Source organism: Apteryx mantelli, chromosome 21 (genome assembly GCF_036417845.1).
Source record: "Apteryx mantelli isolate bAptMan1 chromosome 21, bAptMan1.hap1, whole genome shotgun sequence".
NCBI classification, from domain to species: domain Eukaryota; kingdom Metazoa; phylum Chordata; class Aves; order Apterygiformes; family Apterygidae; genus Apteryx; species Apteryx mantelli.
The window spans coordinates 6,882,304-6,897,585 of record NC_089998.1 but is presented as its reverse complement, the minus strand read 5'-3'; the positions used below and the strand labels follow the sequence as shown (position 1 = coordinate 6,897,585).

Below are 15,282 nucleotides of genomic sequence, written 5' to 3'. Positions count from 1 at the left end.
CTGCCGCGCCGTGTTATTGGGCCACCGCTCTCAGCACCCCCGCCCATTGGTCGCGCCGCCCCTTAAGTGCGCTCCGATTGGCTGTGGTGGCCCTGCCCGGTATCCGGGTAAGATGGCCGCAGTCGGAGAGTGCTCGCTCCCCGCTCCATGGCGGCCGGTCTCCCTCACTCACGTCGAATATCCCGCAGGTAACGCTCCGCTTCACGGCCCGCCCGACCTTCCCGGTGGCGGCGGCGCCGCCGCTCCCGGCGGCGGGCCCCGCCCGCCGCTCCACGGCACCCCTGAGGGCCGGGCTGGCAGCTGCGAGATAGTGAGCCATTGAGCGGCCGCCCTGAGGCGGTGGGGCGCGCGTGCGCACTGGGGCGGTGGGACTCGCTGCCGAATAGTGAGCCACGGTGGGGACTCGGCGCTGCGCATGCGCCGTGGCGAGGCGTTGGGCTCCAGGGGCTGCTGAGCCCCCCGGTGGTGAAGGGGTCGTGAGGGGGGGCCCGGCTCGGACGCCCGGCCCGGCCCGGCCAGGCCTTCCCCTGCCGCCCTCCCCTCACCACAGCGCTGCCTCGCCTCCCACTGGCGTTGTCCCACCACGTGCAGCTGCTGCCAGGCCTCGAAGCGCCCGCCCCACCTCAGTGGCGTGCTGCTCTCTGCAGCCCTGGCCTGTGTGGCCTTGCCGGCCCCTTGGCATCGCGGCTCCGGGTCGTTGCGTCCCGGGCTGACGGGTCCCGGCGCCTGTGGTGTCCCGGGGAGCTGTGCCGGGCGGCTGGCTCCCAGGCCGCTTTGGTGGTTGTTCGACCCGCGGGAGTCGGCGCGGGCAGCAGCCTTGGCGATGTCGTGCTTTGGTTGGGCAGCGCTGCGGGGCGGGAGGCGCCCAGAGGACAGGCAGCCCCGGGCTTCTCGCAGGGCGGCTCGTGGCCGAGCGTGTTTGGGGCCGGGCAGCAGCGGGGAGGGTGGTGGTCGCGTGTGGGTCGGGCTGTCCTGGCTGTGCGAAGGGCCAGTGCCCTGTCCTCTCGGCGCTGCCGGCCCGTGGCCCAGCCCAGGCTGTGGGAGGATGAACGCTGGACGTCCCAGCGTGCAAGGGCAAGCTGGGTCACTGTTCAGATGGGGGCTGTCTGAGTAGTTTCTTGTTCGTAACAGTAATCTCTGCAAGCTCCTCTTCAGGTGTGATGCCTGTGCTGTACTGTTCTGGTAAGATGGAAAAAAACCTGGTATTTGGCTGCTTGTTATAATCAAAGAATACCAGAAAAAGCAGCATGTGAAGTGTCAGAGTGTTAGTCCTGACAGTCTGGTCAAAACCAGGTTCAGTGTTGAGACAATTCCCTGTATTGCTAGTTCTTCTATCAAGTCCCTAACTTGTCATAAAGTGTTGCTGCATGTCTTGTTTCAATAGCTGGATTTTATTTCCTGATGAAAGCTTCTCTCAGTAGTGCAATACCTAAAGCTTCTAGAGTGCTTAGGGATCTTCTGGGCTGAAAGTACCCATTTAACTACAAGCCTTGCAGCATGACGACACTAAAAAAAATCTGGCACTGAAAGTACAGTTTTCTCTCCTAAATATGGCTGCTTTATTATGGTTTCTGTGACACTTTATATGAAAGATCTACACTTCCTTTTCTTTCTTGCATTTTTCCTTCCCTTTGTACATTCTTCTTCTGCCATTCTCCCTTCTTAAATATATTAATGTGAAGGCTTGAGAACTGGGCGGGGGGGAGGAAGGGGGGGGGAAATAATCTTTCCAGTAGCACTGATACGTTCATCTGTGCATCTCATCTCCTTAGCCAGCTCTGGCAGTGTACCCAGAGTGTCCTGTATACTATTTGTTGGATTGGTTTTGGAAGAGAAGGTGTTTGAATGGGCAGGTTTTTGCTCCACGAGGGTTATCTGTCAGCTCTTAAGGGCTGTAATGTAACTCCATTATTTTCTGTCTGTATTGCTTGCTTTTATAAAAGCAAAATGGAGAAGATAATTGAGTGTGTGTGTATGTGTGTCTGGGGGGGGAATTGCCAACAAGATTAGGCTTATGTTTTTAGGGAATTAGTATTATATTGGTCTTGGATAAAACATGTAATTATGGAAGCCCATAAAGCGGAGACAAAGGATTATAGCATTAAAAAAGCTGGAGATGCAGAAGTGTCTTTACTTCGCTTGGTCTAGGAAAATGAGTTGCGGTAAGATGTTGGGTGATACTTTTATCTGGACTTGAAAAAAGTGCTCTAACCTTATTTAAAAAACTGGGTTCTGTCTGTGTAGGGCTTAAATCTAGGTCCATAAAGCGTCTAGATAATATGTGTTTATAAAATAATAATGCTGGCAATATGCTCGGTGCAATGGAGTTAATGTAACCTTGTGCTGATAGAGAGGGGTCAGAATGAGAAACAGATACTGCTTCTACCAGCATAAATTATTAAACTGTTTTGGCATGTCATATGCCGTTGTGTGGCAGACTTCCCCCCCCGCCCCGTTCTCCTGGCTGATCCCAGCGAGGCTGCTGGCCGGGTGTGCAGCATGCTGAGCCGCTGTGGCAACTGGCTCTTAAAATCTCTTCTCTTTAAAGACTTCCAGTGCAGAACTGCTGTCATTCCAGCTTTCATTTGCCGAGAGTGATGCTCCCTCTCCCTGTGTTGAAAAGTAGTCGCTGCTGATTTCCATGTCTCCTGGATGAAGCCAGCCCTTAGGCTTCTGCCTGTAATTGTGAAGGGGAGAGGTGCCCCCAGAAGGGTGCTCATCCTCCCCGTCTTTATCTAACATTTCCTTATCAATAGTGATATAATTCAGACATAGTATGAAACACTGAACAGCCATCCTTACCGCTTGTGCGGCTGCTCAGCCCTTTGGGGCTTTCTGCAGTGTCAACTTTGAGCAAGATCAAATGAGAAGCAGCAGATAAACACTATGGTAGAGTCAACTGCAAGCTGGCCTAAGCAATGGTGTCTTCGAGGACTAGCTGAAAACTTAGTGATATCAAACCTAGAGAGAAGAAAACAACAGTGAGGACGTTATTTGACAGTGTGTTAAAGCATGTTGCTTAAGAGGACAGACTTCAAAGATGTTGTCCTGATGCCATGTTTGGAAACGGTTGGTCCTGGAGCTGTTCATATCGGCTACTGTACTTGGTGAGACCAGAAGGTGATTTGGCATAGTGTTAAGTCCCTGATAGGAGTCAGTAACAGATGCTTAATGGAAAAGGTATGAGGAGCAGGTATGCAGCAGTAATCCTTCCCTGTATATCTTTCCAGTAATCAGCTGGCGATTGCATCAGAACAGTTATGTCCTTTGATTGATCTGTAAAAGCTGTGTGTTCTGTGAATATGTCTAATTGCTCTTTGAACCCATTTCCACTTTGGATCTCCTCAGTATCTTTGGCACTGAACTTTGCAACTTAATTAAAAGTTGTTTCTTCTGCTTTTAAGTCCACTGGTCACTAATTTCATTGAACGCCTTCTATTTTATGTGCAGCGAGAGATAACAAATGCTTTAGTGTCCTTTTTTTTTTCTCTATCTCACTCATGATGCTTAGGGGACTGTTATATCCTCTCTGTCCTCCTCTCAGCTGAAAAATCTGAGTTCAATACTTTTTGAATGGATACTGTTCTATACCAGTTGTCTTTGTCCCCTTTCTATCTACCTTTTTTTGTGTTTCCTTTTTTTTTTTTTTTTTTTTTTAAGATTGTGTGACCAGAGTCACATAGTAAATTCTTACAGTGTTGCAGCAGCAACTTTTTTTTTCTCTCTTAAAAATGTTCTTGTTGCCTTTTTGACTGCCACAGTGCATTGGATTGTTCTCTGATGATATCAGCTCACACCAAGTCCAGGATCTTCTGTTTGATAACAACTAAACTAAATCCCATCAGTGTGCATGTATAATTAGGGTTGTTTTTTCCCGTGTGCATTACTTTGCATGGAATGACTTTGCAGCCTTAAAACTCATCTTCAATGACTTCCTGTCCATAGGGCGAGTTTCACTGGAGAAACATCGAGTTCCCAATTTGTTTGGATTTTTAAATTTAAAAACAACAAAACAAAAACAACAAAAAAATCTTCCTCTCTTCAGTGCAGCTGGGATTCTTAAAGCTCTGGGACCTTCTGGACCTCTTCTTTTATGGGACGTAACTCTTTAAGGGGAGAAAAGAGAAGAGAAACCTGGCATGATAAATCCTTTCATTGCTGAAGGACAGAATCTTGCTATTTTCTTATATAGGAAGGATGATTTACTGAGGACAGGCAGAGCTGAAGATCCAAGTGTGCCGAGTCAACTAATCGGTGAAAAGATGAATCCGAACAGAGGCGCACACACTCACGCTTTGTGTGTACTTTTGCTTAGCTGTTCAGTACAAGCATGTGTAGCTCCTACGTGATGCTTGTTCTAATAATCTTCGTTGTGATTTCTGTTTGGGGCAGCAGCTGACCAGTCAGGGCTCATCTCATAGCTAAGTAATACCTGAAGGAAGCAGATATGTTCAATCGTTGTGTCCGCCCCCCCCCCCCCAAAGGTTTTGAGTCTGATCTTACTGCGGAATTTTCCTGTCTGATGTATGCCTTTTATGCCATAACTTAAAGCCTCCCTGAAGGTATTTTACTGTCCCTATCCTGGTATCGCAAGCTGTGGCACAAGTAGAAGAAATGATGATCCATCATGAATACTTACTGGTCTACGTGAAAACACTGCATGTTGTCTGTGCATCTTGCACATGCACATCTCATCCAGAACATACAACCAGCAGAGCTGCCACAGATAGGTGCTTCAATAGGAACCAGTGGTGGCAGTGGTAAAGCTAGATCTTGTGGTAGGATGTGGTTAGAGTGCTGTTGATTCACGTTTTTGTTTTACATGCAGGTTAAGCTAATGTGGTAAACCCTGGCTATTTCCACTGGGTGCAGAAAGGATCCTGGGTAAAATGTTGAATTAGATCAGAAGCAGATACTGAATGAAGTGTGAAGAAATGGTGTGCTTCAGAGGAAATACTGTTCATTCTTGGGTGCCTAAAAATGAGGTAGTTGGGTTTAGGTATGTGTATATTTAAAAAAGTATATTTCCATCTTGAGCCTCAAATAGTATCTGGGGAAGGCTGGACAAAAGAGCGGGGGCGGGGGGGGGAAGCAAGCTTTATATTAAATAGGTTTTCTTCTTGCATCTTTCCAGAGGTTTTGATGATTTTGGTAGGCTTTGTTCTTATCAGCTGTAGGAACTTCTTTAAAATTCTTAAGTTTAGCAAAATGAATTAAAAAAAAAAAAAGGGGGGGGGGGACAGGGAGGAACCTGCTTGCTAGATCTGACTGGACATCACACTGTCAGTGTTCCTGCAATTGCTCTTTCCCTGGGAATAGGTCTCTGAACGCACTGGAGCGTGAGAGTAGATAGAAGCGGCACAAGTAACCGTGCTCTGAGACTCCGGGAGTGCTGCGCGGCAATGGGAGCTGGCTGTTCTCTGAGCTCACTTTGCATTCTTCACTGGGGATTTCCAGTCGTTTCAGTGCTGTTTTAGCTAGTACAGCCTGGGCTTAATCTGCTAATCTAGCAAACACATTTATGACAGTATTAGTGAGTTTCTGGTGTAGCTCCCAGGAAATAACAAAACTGTTGCCTTTAGGTAACGCACACTGGCTTATTTGCCCACTCACCTAGAAGGAGCAGCTCTAGAAATGTGATTCTCTTTGACTGCTGTTAGCTACAATAATGCAAAATACTATTAATACTCTCTCTGCTCTAGTATAAACGGACAGAGCTGAAACGTTTGGGGAGCACTGTGTGAAGAGTGAGACTGCCCGAGGAAAGGCCTGGTACTCTGCCTGGAGGCAGGAGCTGGGAGTGGTGGTAGGGCTTCTGCTTCTCGTCCTCCGGCTCGAGTGCAGGTTGTGTGCACTTGAGGACTGGATGGCTTGATTTATTGGGGATATCATATGATAATGTAGTGGAAGATATTGAGTTTGACACGACTGATACTACTTAAATTTAAGCCTACTTCCTTATGTATTCTTCCACCATCTGTGTAAGAAACAGAATCCTCCTGAGAAGGTAAATAATCTGGTTTGGGTTCTACTTGACAAAACTATGGGTTTTAGTCTTAAAGAGCGATTCTTTATATACTGTGGGTTAACAGAGTGAATGATCTGAAATATGGCAATTCCTGAATGAGGAATTATCTCTAGTTGATAACACTGGAATTGAGACTACTGGAAGCATTTTCAAGCCTTTCAGATTAATCTTGGCTGCCTGTTGGCTCTTAGCTCATGAATTTCCTCATCATTTAAGACAGGATTCATTTTGTAGGGTGTCCGTGACTTGTGTAAAACCATAAGAGGCCTGATTCTCTACTGCCAGCTAACTGAGACTGTCACTTACATCCGTTTTGCATTTCCATAATGTAGTGCTATTCTGATTTGGTAGCATTTGGCACCCACTTGACAGCTGGGTAAATGCTGCATATGTTCCAGGAAAAGAGTTTTGGATTCAGTGTGCTTCTCGGGTTTAAAAAAAAAAAAAAAAAAAAGCCCTCACTCCTATGAAAACCCAGTGCTCTTAGGGTTTTTTCCTCCAGCTCGCCCCAATTTCCTTGGCATTTCAAACTAAAACTCTTCTAAACTCTCTTTGTTGATGATGTAGCTGGTTCCCAAATCTAATGCAGCGTCTGGGATTAAAGAGGAGTCTGTGCGGGGTACCTGAGGTAGCTACAGCCCGGTGGCAACATCAGGAGCAGCGCGAGCTTTGTAGCAGTGCGGTAACTTTTCAGTTGCGGTAGTGAGAGGCTGAGGTTGAAGTCCATTACGCCAAGTGCTGTTTTAAAATGTGGTGCGTGGGTTGTGGAGACACGGTATCTTGCAGTGGAATTGATCTAGGAATGAGTCCAATGCTTGGCCTTGCGGAGGCATCCTGTTCCCTTTTGAGAGGGGGGAGGAAAGATCGTAAATTTGTGGGGGGGGGACTGATCCTTCTGTATTCAGTGATGGGATGGAGAAGATCTAGTCTCTGAGATATAGTGTAGAAAGACCCCTGTCTCTTAAGCCGCTCCCTAGGTTCATACCGCATTTGTTAGAGAGGCTGCTGCCCTTAAGGGTTCGCTGGTAGACGGCTCTTTCTCCTGATGGTGAGCCGCAATCTCAAAGCGAAATGAGTCCAGTAGCTTTCTGTTTATCTGCGTTCATGCTAACGTCTTCTCACCAAATACTTCTGTATGCGCCCTTTTTCAGGGAACAAACAGACAAAGTCTTAGAAATGTATAGCTGTTCTTTACTGTTGCTGTTTGCCTGCGTCTGATCGTTCAGAATAAAGTGGATGGTTTTGAGGTACCTTAGGTCCTCTTGTGAGGCCCCATTGCTGCTCCCAGGCTCTCTGGGTGGTGATTAGCTCCTCAGGGTGGAGGCCCCCAGGCACTTCTGGTGACTGCTGGTGAAAAGCAGGCTCCCTTCTCTTTCCTCTTCCTCTCTCCCTATGTTTAGCTATTTAATTCCTCTCCATTTTGCTAATGCTAGTGTTCGTGCAGACACATGGTGAGACAGATTAGGGAGCTGAAAACTAACCCATTTTAGGAAGGGAAGGGGAAAGATTTGTTTGGGGAGGGTTTGCTGGTAATTTCTGGCCCAGGGAGGCAATGTGAGTGAGGAGGAGAGAAAGACGCTGTCTCTTTCACAGCAGCCCGTCCTTATGTCGAATTAAAGTGACTATGGGCCCACACCAGCGGTGGCTGTTGTTGTAAATTGGCTGCCAGTAATATCTGCTGAATGATGCCAAGCTCCTCTCGTCCCTTCTCTCAAACCTAAGTGTGAGCACTGCTGCCTTCCCTACCCCGCTCCTCACAGGCTGGAGCGGGAATAACCAGTCTGCAAAATGGAGACTTGCTGCTCTCCTACTGCAGTGTTGAGCTTACCCCTCTGCTCCCAGTGATTTGGGGCACCAAGTCCTGGTGGCAGGCAAGTATGTGTGAAGTTCGAGCTGATTTGTTTCTTTTTTGTTTGTTTTGTTTCCCTAGGTGATTTCTCTGGTCAGCTTTTAGCTTATTTGAGTCTTGGTCCAATATTCATTATTGTTGGATTTGTAACACTCATCATATTCAAGAGGGAGCTTCACACGGTGAGTCCTCCTCTCCCCTCCCAGCATCTTCTTATGGCAATAATCTTTTTCTTTATGACCTGCTGCTCCTGTATTCACTTTATTTATTGGGTCTTTAAAGAGCAAGTTTAGGTAAAGTGATCTTCCTGTCAAAGAACAGCAGGAGATGCTGTCACCTGTAGCAGGTGACAAGACTGTCTAGCCTTTGCTGACTTTCTGACTCTGGTATGTTTTAGGCATTGTCTGTCCACAAGTATCAGTGAGAGAAGGCTGAAAAACTTTAAAAAAACAAAACCAAAAAACGATGTTGCAGAGTACAAATTAATAATATTTCTTCCCTCTCCCAAGATCCAGTAGGATCATAGCACTAGTAGGTTCTTGCAAGATGAGCAGAACATACAGGTGCTGCAGGAATTAGTGTCTGTAACTCAGTAGGATGTGCTTTCTCTGGCCATACTGAGGCAGAAAATGGGATGTAAAATAAAATCCATAGATTTCCAAGGCAGTGGAGTTGTCTAAGGACCACTTCCTTGCTAAGCACTCAGTGCTAGGGACAGAAGAGACTCTTGCTTCTTTCCAAATGAGCAGAAGGGGACTTTTTTTTTTTTTTTTTTTTGTCCTACATAATGCTTTCTCTCTGTCCTGATGGGTAGTTGAGAATCAATCTCCTGACTCAATTCCCTTTAGGAGGTATTAAGCCACTTGTAACATTTGCCCTCAGACAGATAAAATGGGGTCAGTGAAAGAATTCTGGTGGCAGATTTCTGATCTAAGGCAATGGTGTCACGGCACCAGTAGCTCAGGGGCTGAGAATGGGACTTCTGGGTTACGAAGCTGATGATAGCTAGGAGAGGCAGCTGTTAAAAGCTATGGTAGTCCAAAGGTTTCTTGTTGACCCAAAACAGAGAATAAGCTAGAGTAACTATTGTCACAGGTTCATAGGCACTTGAATACAGGGGCTGGTTTGATGTTGGTAAACAAGAGCAGTATTGAGGTTAGCTCCCAGCTCTGTGTGTGAGGAGTCACCGCTGAGCTGGAGCAAGGCAGTTGCTAGCTGGCTTGCAGCAGACTGGCCCATAGCTCAGGGCATAGAGTGAAAAGTCGCTTTGTCACCTGAGATAAGGCTGAGCTGTAGGGAGGCAGAGTACAATCACCGGACAGGAATTTGGTCACAGCAGCAGGGATAATTTAGGGGCGGAATATGGACTATGGAATTAAATAGTAAAAACAAGTGGTACTAGCCTGCCACAATCCAGAATACAACTTTTCATTGTAAACTGCAGACGGCAGTTTCAAGATGGAGATATTCTTAGAGGAGGAAAAGCCAGAACACCTAAAAAGCCACCCTTTTAGCCTTTTACCCAAATAATGATGTGTGCGCTCCCCCTGTTGGTCATCAGTTAAAAAAAAAATAATAATAATAGTAATAATCCCTTGAAACTTGTCCTGTTTGAAAATACAATTTTCTGCGCTTGCTGATGGAAGTGCACTAAAGCAATGGCTGTAACTGCTATATGATGTCATTTTTCTTTTCTTTTTTTTCCTCCTGTGAGTCATTTACTGAAGAGCTGTGTGTACACAATGTGTTGTCAGATACGCAAAGTAGGCTGAAAAATGCTTTTCTTTCTCAAGTAGAGAATTCTGAGGCTGTTGATTTTTAATGGTCGAAAAAGAAAATTGGAAACATATGACTTGGGGTTTTATCAACAAAGAGAAGCCTGATAAGTAGCTGGATCTCCTAAATAGGATGACACAGCTGTTTTGCCTTCACAGATCTCTTTCTTGGGAGGGCTGGCTTTCAACGAAGGCGTGAACTGGTTAATAAAAAATGTTATCCGGGAGCCACGGCCCTGTGAAGGTATAGTATAGCCCATTTGTGTCTTTTTTTTTTTTTTTTTTGAATGGAGCATTAGTAGTATGGGGGTTTAGAGGGTATTTTCCCCTCTGCCTCGTGTTGACTTTGGATATTTGGGTGTAGAGGGCTGGCAGAGCCATCTGAACAGAGACATGTCCTGTGAACTCAAGCACACATGCTCCTGCAGAGTGGTCCAGCTTCACCTTTGGAGCATTCCAGCTGCTGTGTACAGAATAGACCTTGACCAAACTCTTTCTTCTTCTCTTCCCAGAAGCCCATTCAACAGTGACCACAAAATATGGGATGCCGTCCAGCCACTCCCAGTTCATGTGGTTTTTCTCTGTCTATTCATTTCTGTTCCTTTATTTAAGGTAAAAACTCACTGTCAGGTTTTGGCTGTTAACATGTTGAAACACCTCAATAGATGGCTTCCTTGCTGTGCGCCCCTCCTCTTCCTGTTCAGTTGTAGAACAGGATTAAATTGGAGGACCTGTATGATTTGCTCTGTGGCTGGAGTGGATGAAACATGCCCATCTCAATCTGAATGTAGGACTGTAGTTGCAGTTGCTAGAAAGTGAAAGGTAGGGATGGGCCTCCTGATGCAAGCCCTGCCACGAGTGTGTCTGAAAACAGGTTGCGGATTTGCTCTTTGAGCCTTGATGTATCGACCCTCCAGTGTGAGGGGAGAAGGGGAATAGGGAGGAGGAAAGAAGAGCTGCCTTTGACACCAGCTGCAGTAACTGAGCATTCTGCCTTCCATCACAGCCATCCCTGTTAACAGTTGGAGAGAGAAGTAGGGCTCTCTGGCTTCTCTTTAACTGCTGCCAGTGGGGCAAACTGATGCCGAGATGGTATCAAGCTGCCCATGACTGTATTGGAGTAGAGCTTTTCTAGGGTTTTGGGCATAGTGAGCATAGATGTATGGACTGCTCAGCTCTCTGGCATTGTGTTAATGGCTTTCCATCTCTTTCAGAATGCACCAAACAAACAACGCGAGGTTTCTGGATTTACTATGGCGACATGTGCTGTCCATCTGCCTCGTAACAGTGGCTTTGCTAGTCTCATATAGTAGGTATGGAGCAACTGTTTGTCTTGCACTCTTGTACAGTCTTGTGACCTTTAACAGCAGCAGACCTGGCACTCCTTATCCTGCACTTCTGATCTAATTCTTGGTGATCACATTGTGCAAACGAGAGCTTTGGGGAAGTGGCAGTGTTGCCATGAGCCCCTCTATATAGGCATATAAAGATGCTACGTGTGTGGTGCTACATAGAAGCATTTATAAAACCCAAGATCAGCTGAGTCTACATCAAATCCCTGTTGGCTCCATTGCCATGCTCCAGACTCGCTGCCTAGCTCTTTCCAGCACTAATCACTAAAACGTTGCACTATGCCTTGGCACACCAGCATCTGCAGCACGTGGATTGCTTACAGTTGACCAAACTGATTGTGTGTTTTGTTTGAGCATTAGTTAATAAAAACATTTATAGCTGCTTGACTTGCAAGATTTAGTTATATGAAGATGAATCAAGAAAATGAAATTTTGATAATGAAGTTTATTCTCTTTAGTGGATTAAAAAAAATATAATGAGATCCAGTGGTTGGAAACCAGATAGATTCAGGCTAGAAATAAGGCCATGTTTTCCACAGAAAAGCAATTACCTATTGGCACTGTTGACTGTATACTAGAGCTGATTCCTTATTACTGGTTATTTTTAAAATTCTGACAGAACATTTTTATAAAAGAAATATGGTCTAGTTCAAATAAAAATTAATTTGAGGAAATCCAGTGGCCTGTGCTAGGCAGAAGGTCAGATTAGATGATCTTAATGGCTTTATGATGTATGGATGAAAAGAATTTTGAATGTGACTCATGCAGCTTGTGGGCAGGGGTAACTTAACAGACATATATACCACTTTCTGACTGGCTGCAACTGCAGCAAGTGCTCTGTAGTAGTGCAGACTTCATGCTGTCACATTTGAGTAGCAAAACATGGGGAAAAAATGCTCTGTTCTTGAAAGCCTTTAAGCCACAGCTCTGATGGTTTGGAGGGGGCTTGTCCTGGTGTTGGCTCTGGAGAAATCTCGTGGGAACCAACAGCAGTATGTCTTCTACTAATCCAGTGATCTGTTAGGAAGAGTGTAGAGGGTTATTGAGTTGAGCACAAACTAGAAGTGCTTTAAGCTGAAAATGCTGTAGCAGGGAAGGCACAGTTTTTCCCGCTCTTGCCATAACCAGCATTTTCACAAACAAGTAAGTGAAACATCAGCTTTTGACATCTGGGGAATAGCTTGTTCTGAACTTTAAAGGGTCCAGTGAAACATCAGCCCTCAAGTCCTGTCTCCTCTTGCTTGAAAGCCTGTCTGGTGACTTTCTCTTCCACTGCAGGGTTTATTTGCTTTACCACACCTGGAGCCAAGTCTTATATGGAGGTGTGGCAGGAAGCATCATGGCCATAGCCTGGTTTGCCTTCACACAAGAGATACTAACTCCTCTCTTCCCAAGGATAGCTGCATGGTAAGTCTCTTCATTCTGTTAACGTTTTATTCCTGCAAGTCTGCATTGCTTAGGTCCGTTTTGTCCATTAAGTGAGTCCCTTGGAATGGGGTGATAACACTGGTGTAGCAGAACTCCTGGGCAAGAAGAGATTTTGTGATCAGCTGGACTAGTTGTACCTTACATCTGAAGGAAAACAAATGCTAAGATACTTAAGCCTCTAAAATTTAGTTGTAGTGGTGCAAGTCTTGATTGTAAGTGGGTTGCTACAAACTGCCTAAGTTATAGATGTGAGAAATGGGAGCAAGGATTCCTGGATTCTGTTCCAGCTTTGCCTACTGACTATTGTGTGAATATGTAACTTGTTCATCTATGTTTCTTTTTGTGTGTGTATATACAAGGGATCTCATATCCTTGCCTCATATGGGGAGTGGAGAGGGGAGGTCTAGGAAGCTGGTACGTTTCTAAAGCTGTGAGGTGTGGTAAAGTGTTGGAGGAAGACACAATATTAAGAAGTAGCTTTCAAGTAGATAAGGCCTTTCTTAATCAATGCCTGATGACCTAGTGAAATTGCAATCCTGTTTAAATTTAATGGGGTCAGGAAACATTTTATAAGAAAGGAAAATAACTCTGTGTGTGTGTATAGTTACTGATTAAATTTAATGAGGCATCTTCTGTGTGTGTGTGTGGGTGGAGGGGAGTTGAATTATTTCTCCCTCCCCACCACCTTATCCTTTTTCAGGCCAATTTCAGAGTTCTTTTTAATCCGAGATACCAGCCTCATTCCTAACATCCTGTGGTTTGAATACACAGTCACGAGAGCAGAGGCAAGGTAAGTGACCTGATGGGTGGGGGGAAGATCTGTAGCTGATTTGCCTTGTCAGCTGTAGCTATCAATTGCTTTATTTTCCAATATGTAGATAGCTTCTGTGGATAGAATAGCGTAGAGTGAAGGAAGACCAAACTGTGGGTTAACTGCAGCATCTGGAAGGTGAGTCTGTTGGGGTGTGTTACAGTTAATGAATGTTTCAATGAAGAAGTCAATATTTTGACTCCTTAGCCTATGTTCTTTGTAAGCAAATGTTTATGGTCTTACATCCATGTGTGAACTTGTGCCCACTCAGAGAGGGTGGCTGTTGTAGGACTGTAAACAGTAGGAGGGACCGATCTCACTGTAGACTATGGTGGAGGCAGCTTTATTTTTGCGGAGATAGGCAGAGTCCGGCTTACTTTAATCCTTGTGCCTGTTGCCCAGTGGTTTGCCACAATACCCTGCGATGGGGTTCAGGGCCCCCCCTCTCACCCTGCCCTCTCTGTGTCGCTGTTGCAGAAACAGACAGCGCAAGTTGGGTACGAAGCTCCAGTGACTTGGGAGGCGTGTGGACCAGAGCGCACGTTTTAACGGAGAAAGACAAGAGCAGAGACCTGGGAGCAGCAAGGAGCCTTTTAACAGATGGACCAAAGGAACAGGCAGGGACCATACCCAAAACCTGAAAGCCTTTGCTCTGCTTTAGCAGCTAGCTGGATGCTCCCTGATGCATGTGGGACCGTGCAGGAGTAAAAACTCATTTTCAACACAGATGCACATTGCCGGTTGGAATGTACCATCATGTCTACGTCAGGGGAGGGGGGAGAAAATGCCTGGTGTCTTGTTTGGGGGAGGGGAAAACCAAAAACGAATAATTTCTGTGACTTTTTTTTTCTCAGCATGAAATATACACACTATTTATTTATTTTTTTAAATGGAACTATTACTTTTGGGGTGGGTGAGGCATTGATTGTGTGTTTTGTTTTGCTTTTTGTTTGGGTTTTTCTTTTTGGAAGAAGATGACAAAACTAATCTCAAGCTGATCATGCTTAATTAGGACTTTTAATTTTTAAAAATTCCTCGGGAGGGAGGGGACCTAGGATGGGGGTGACTTAGGTGGAAGGGAGAGGAAGGTTTTTCTTTCCTTTCTGCAGCCATTTTGGGAGATCAAAATCAATTCCAACTGCACTTTGTACGGATAGGAAGAAAGTACTGAAGATTTGCTTTTAACACTAGTGATGGTTCTGCAGGGAAGCCTGCACGGATACCATTAAGGGGAGTGTGTGTGCGTGTGTGTGTAAAACAGAGGAAAAACTGAAATATACTAATTTTTTTTTTTCCACTGCTGCTCCTGTTGTGTAATTAGCACGAATGTCTTTCTCAGAATCTCTTGTAGGTGGCCAGACTACCATATGCCTCTCACGTTTACCCCATCTCTTCCTTTATACTTTTATTATCTCAGGGTTGCTGTGGTCTGTACAGCTTCTGTTGTTGTACTTAGTGTGCTGTTGATGGCACTGGAAAGCCACTTGGTTTTAAGCAATGTGATGCTCCCAAAAGAGTCAGCCCAAAGCCTTACAAAATTCAGTTGCTAATCCCTGCCTTAAACCCTGGATTTTCTGTTTGTTTGTTTTTTGTTAAAGCTTTAAGGGTAGATTTTTTTTTTTTTAAACGAACAAGGTGACAACTAAAAACTAATAACAAGGTGAACAACTAACAACTAGCTCAGCTGTTGTCTGAATTATTTCTGAAGGGTCCTGTTTGAATTCAACAGTGAACTTGAGGCAGCAAGGTTGTCCTAGCAGATATTCGTTACGATGGCTTGGTCTGGATTCTGCAATGGTAACCTTGAATGCTGAACTCCTACAAGCAGGTCCGCTCTTGCTCCGTTAGAGCATTACTCTTCCTTCCTTTCCAATTCTTCGTTTGCCGGTTGGCTCCCTGGATGCCACGTCTCCAGGAGCGTGCCCAACAACTCTGCGTGCTGCTGCTGCCTAGAACTTCTGTGGTCCATGAGTTAACCTGGCGAGGGCTATGTTCAAAGTGCTTCAGGGCTATGCATGGACACTTTCTGTATTTCTCAT

At 45.5% G+C, this 15,282-nt stretch overlaps 1 protein-coding gene across 3 annotated transcripts; it reads left to right on the top strand.

Moving 5' to 3' along the window:
- Nucleotides 1-109: 109 nt before the first annotated feature.
- On the top strand, nucleotides 110-14,865 carry DOLPP1 (dolichyldiphosphatase 1). Of its 3 annotated transcripts, none has more exons than XM_067309297.1 (8): nucleotides 110-188; nucleotides 7,959-8,059; nucleotides 9,812-9,896; nucleotides 10,165-10,264; nucleotides 10,867-10,965; nucleotides 12,283-12,411; nucleotides 13,133-13,222; nucleotides 13,721-14,865. In XM_067309297.1, the coding sequence occupies exons 1-8, from the start codon at nucleotides 113-115 to the stop codon at nucleotides 13,755-13,757; spliced, it is 717 nt and encodes a 238-aa protein (XP_067165398.1). In that variant the 5' UTR covers nucleotides 110-112; the 3' UTR covers nucleotides 13,758-14,865. The 3 variants fall into 3 exon arrangements, with proteins under 3 accessions (XP_067165398.1, XP_067165399.1, XP_067165400.1); XM_067309298.1 differs by lacking the exon at nucleotides 13,721-14,865 and adding an exon at nucleotides 13,311-13,405; XM_067309299.1 differs by lacking the exon at nucleotides 13,133-13,222.
- The last annotated feature ends 417 nt before the right edge of the window (nucleotides 14,866-15,282 follow it).

Coding starts and splice junctions, on each gene's coding strand:
- DOLPP1 (XM_067309297.1), top strand. CDS start 113: ATGGCCGCAGTCGGAGAGTGCTCGCTCCCCGCTCCATGGCGGCCGGTC. Junction 9,897..10,164: donor GGAGCCACGGCCCTGTGAAG/GTATAGTATAGC, acceptor TTCTCTTCCCAG/AAGCCCATTCAACAGTGACC. Junction 12,412..13,132: donor TTCCCAAGGATAGCTGCATG/GTAAGTCTCTTC, acceptor ATCCTTTTTCAG/GCCAATTTCAGAGTTCTTTT.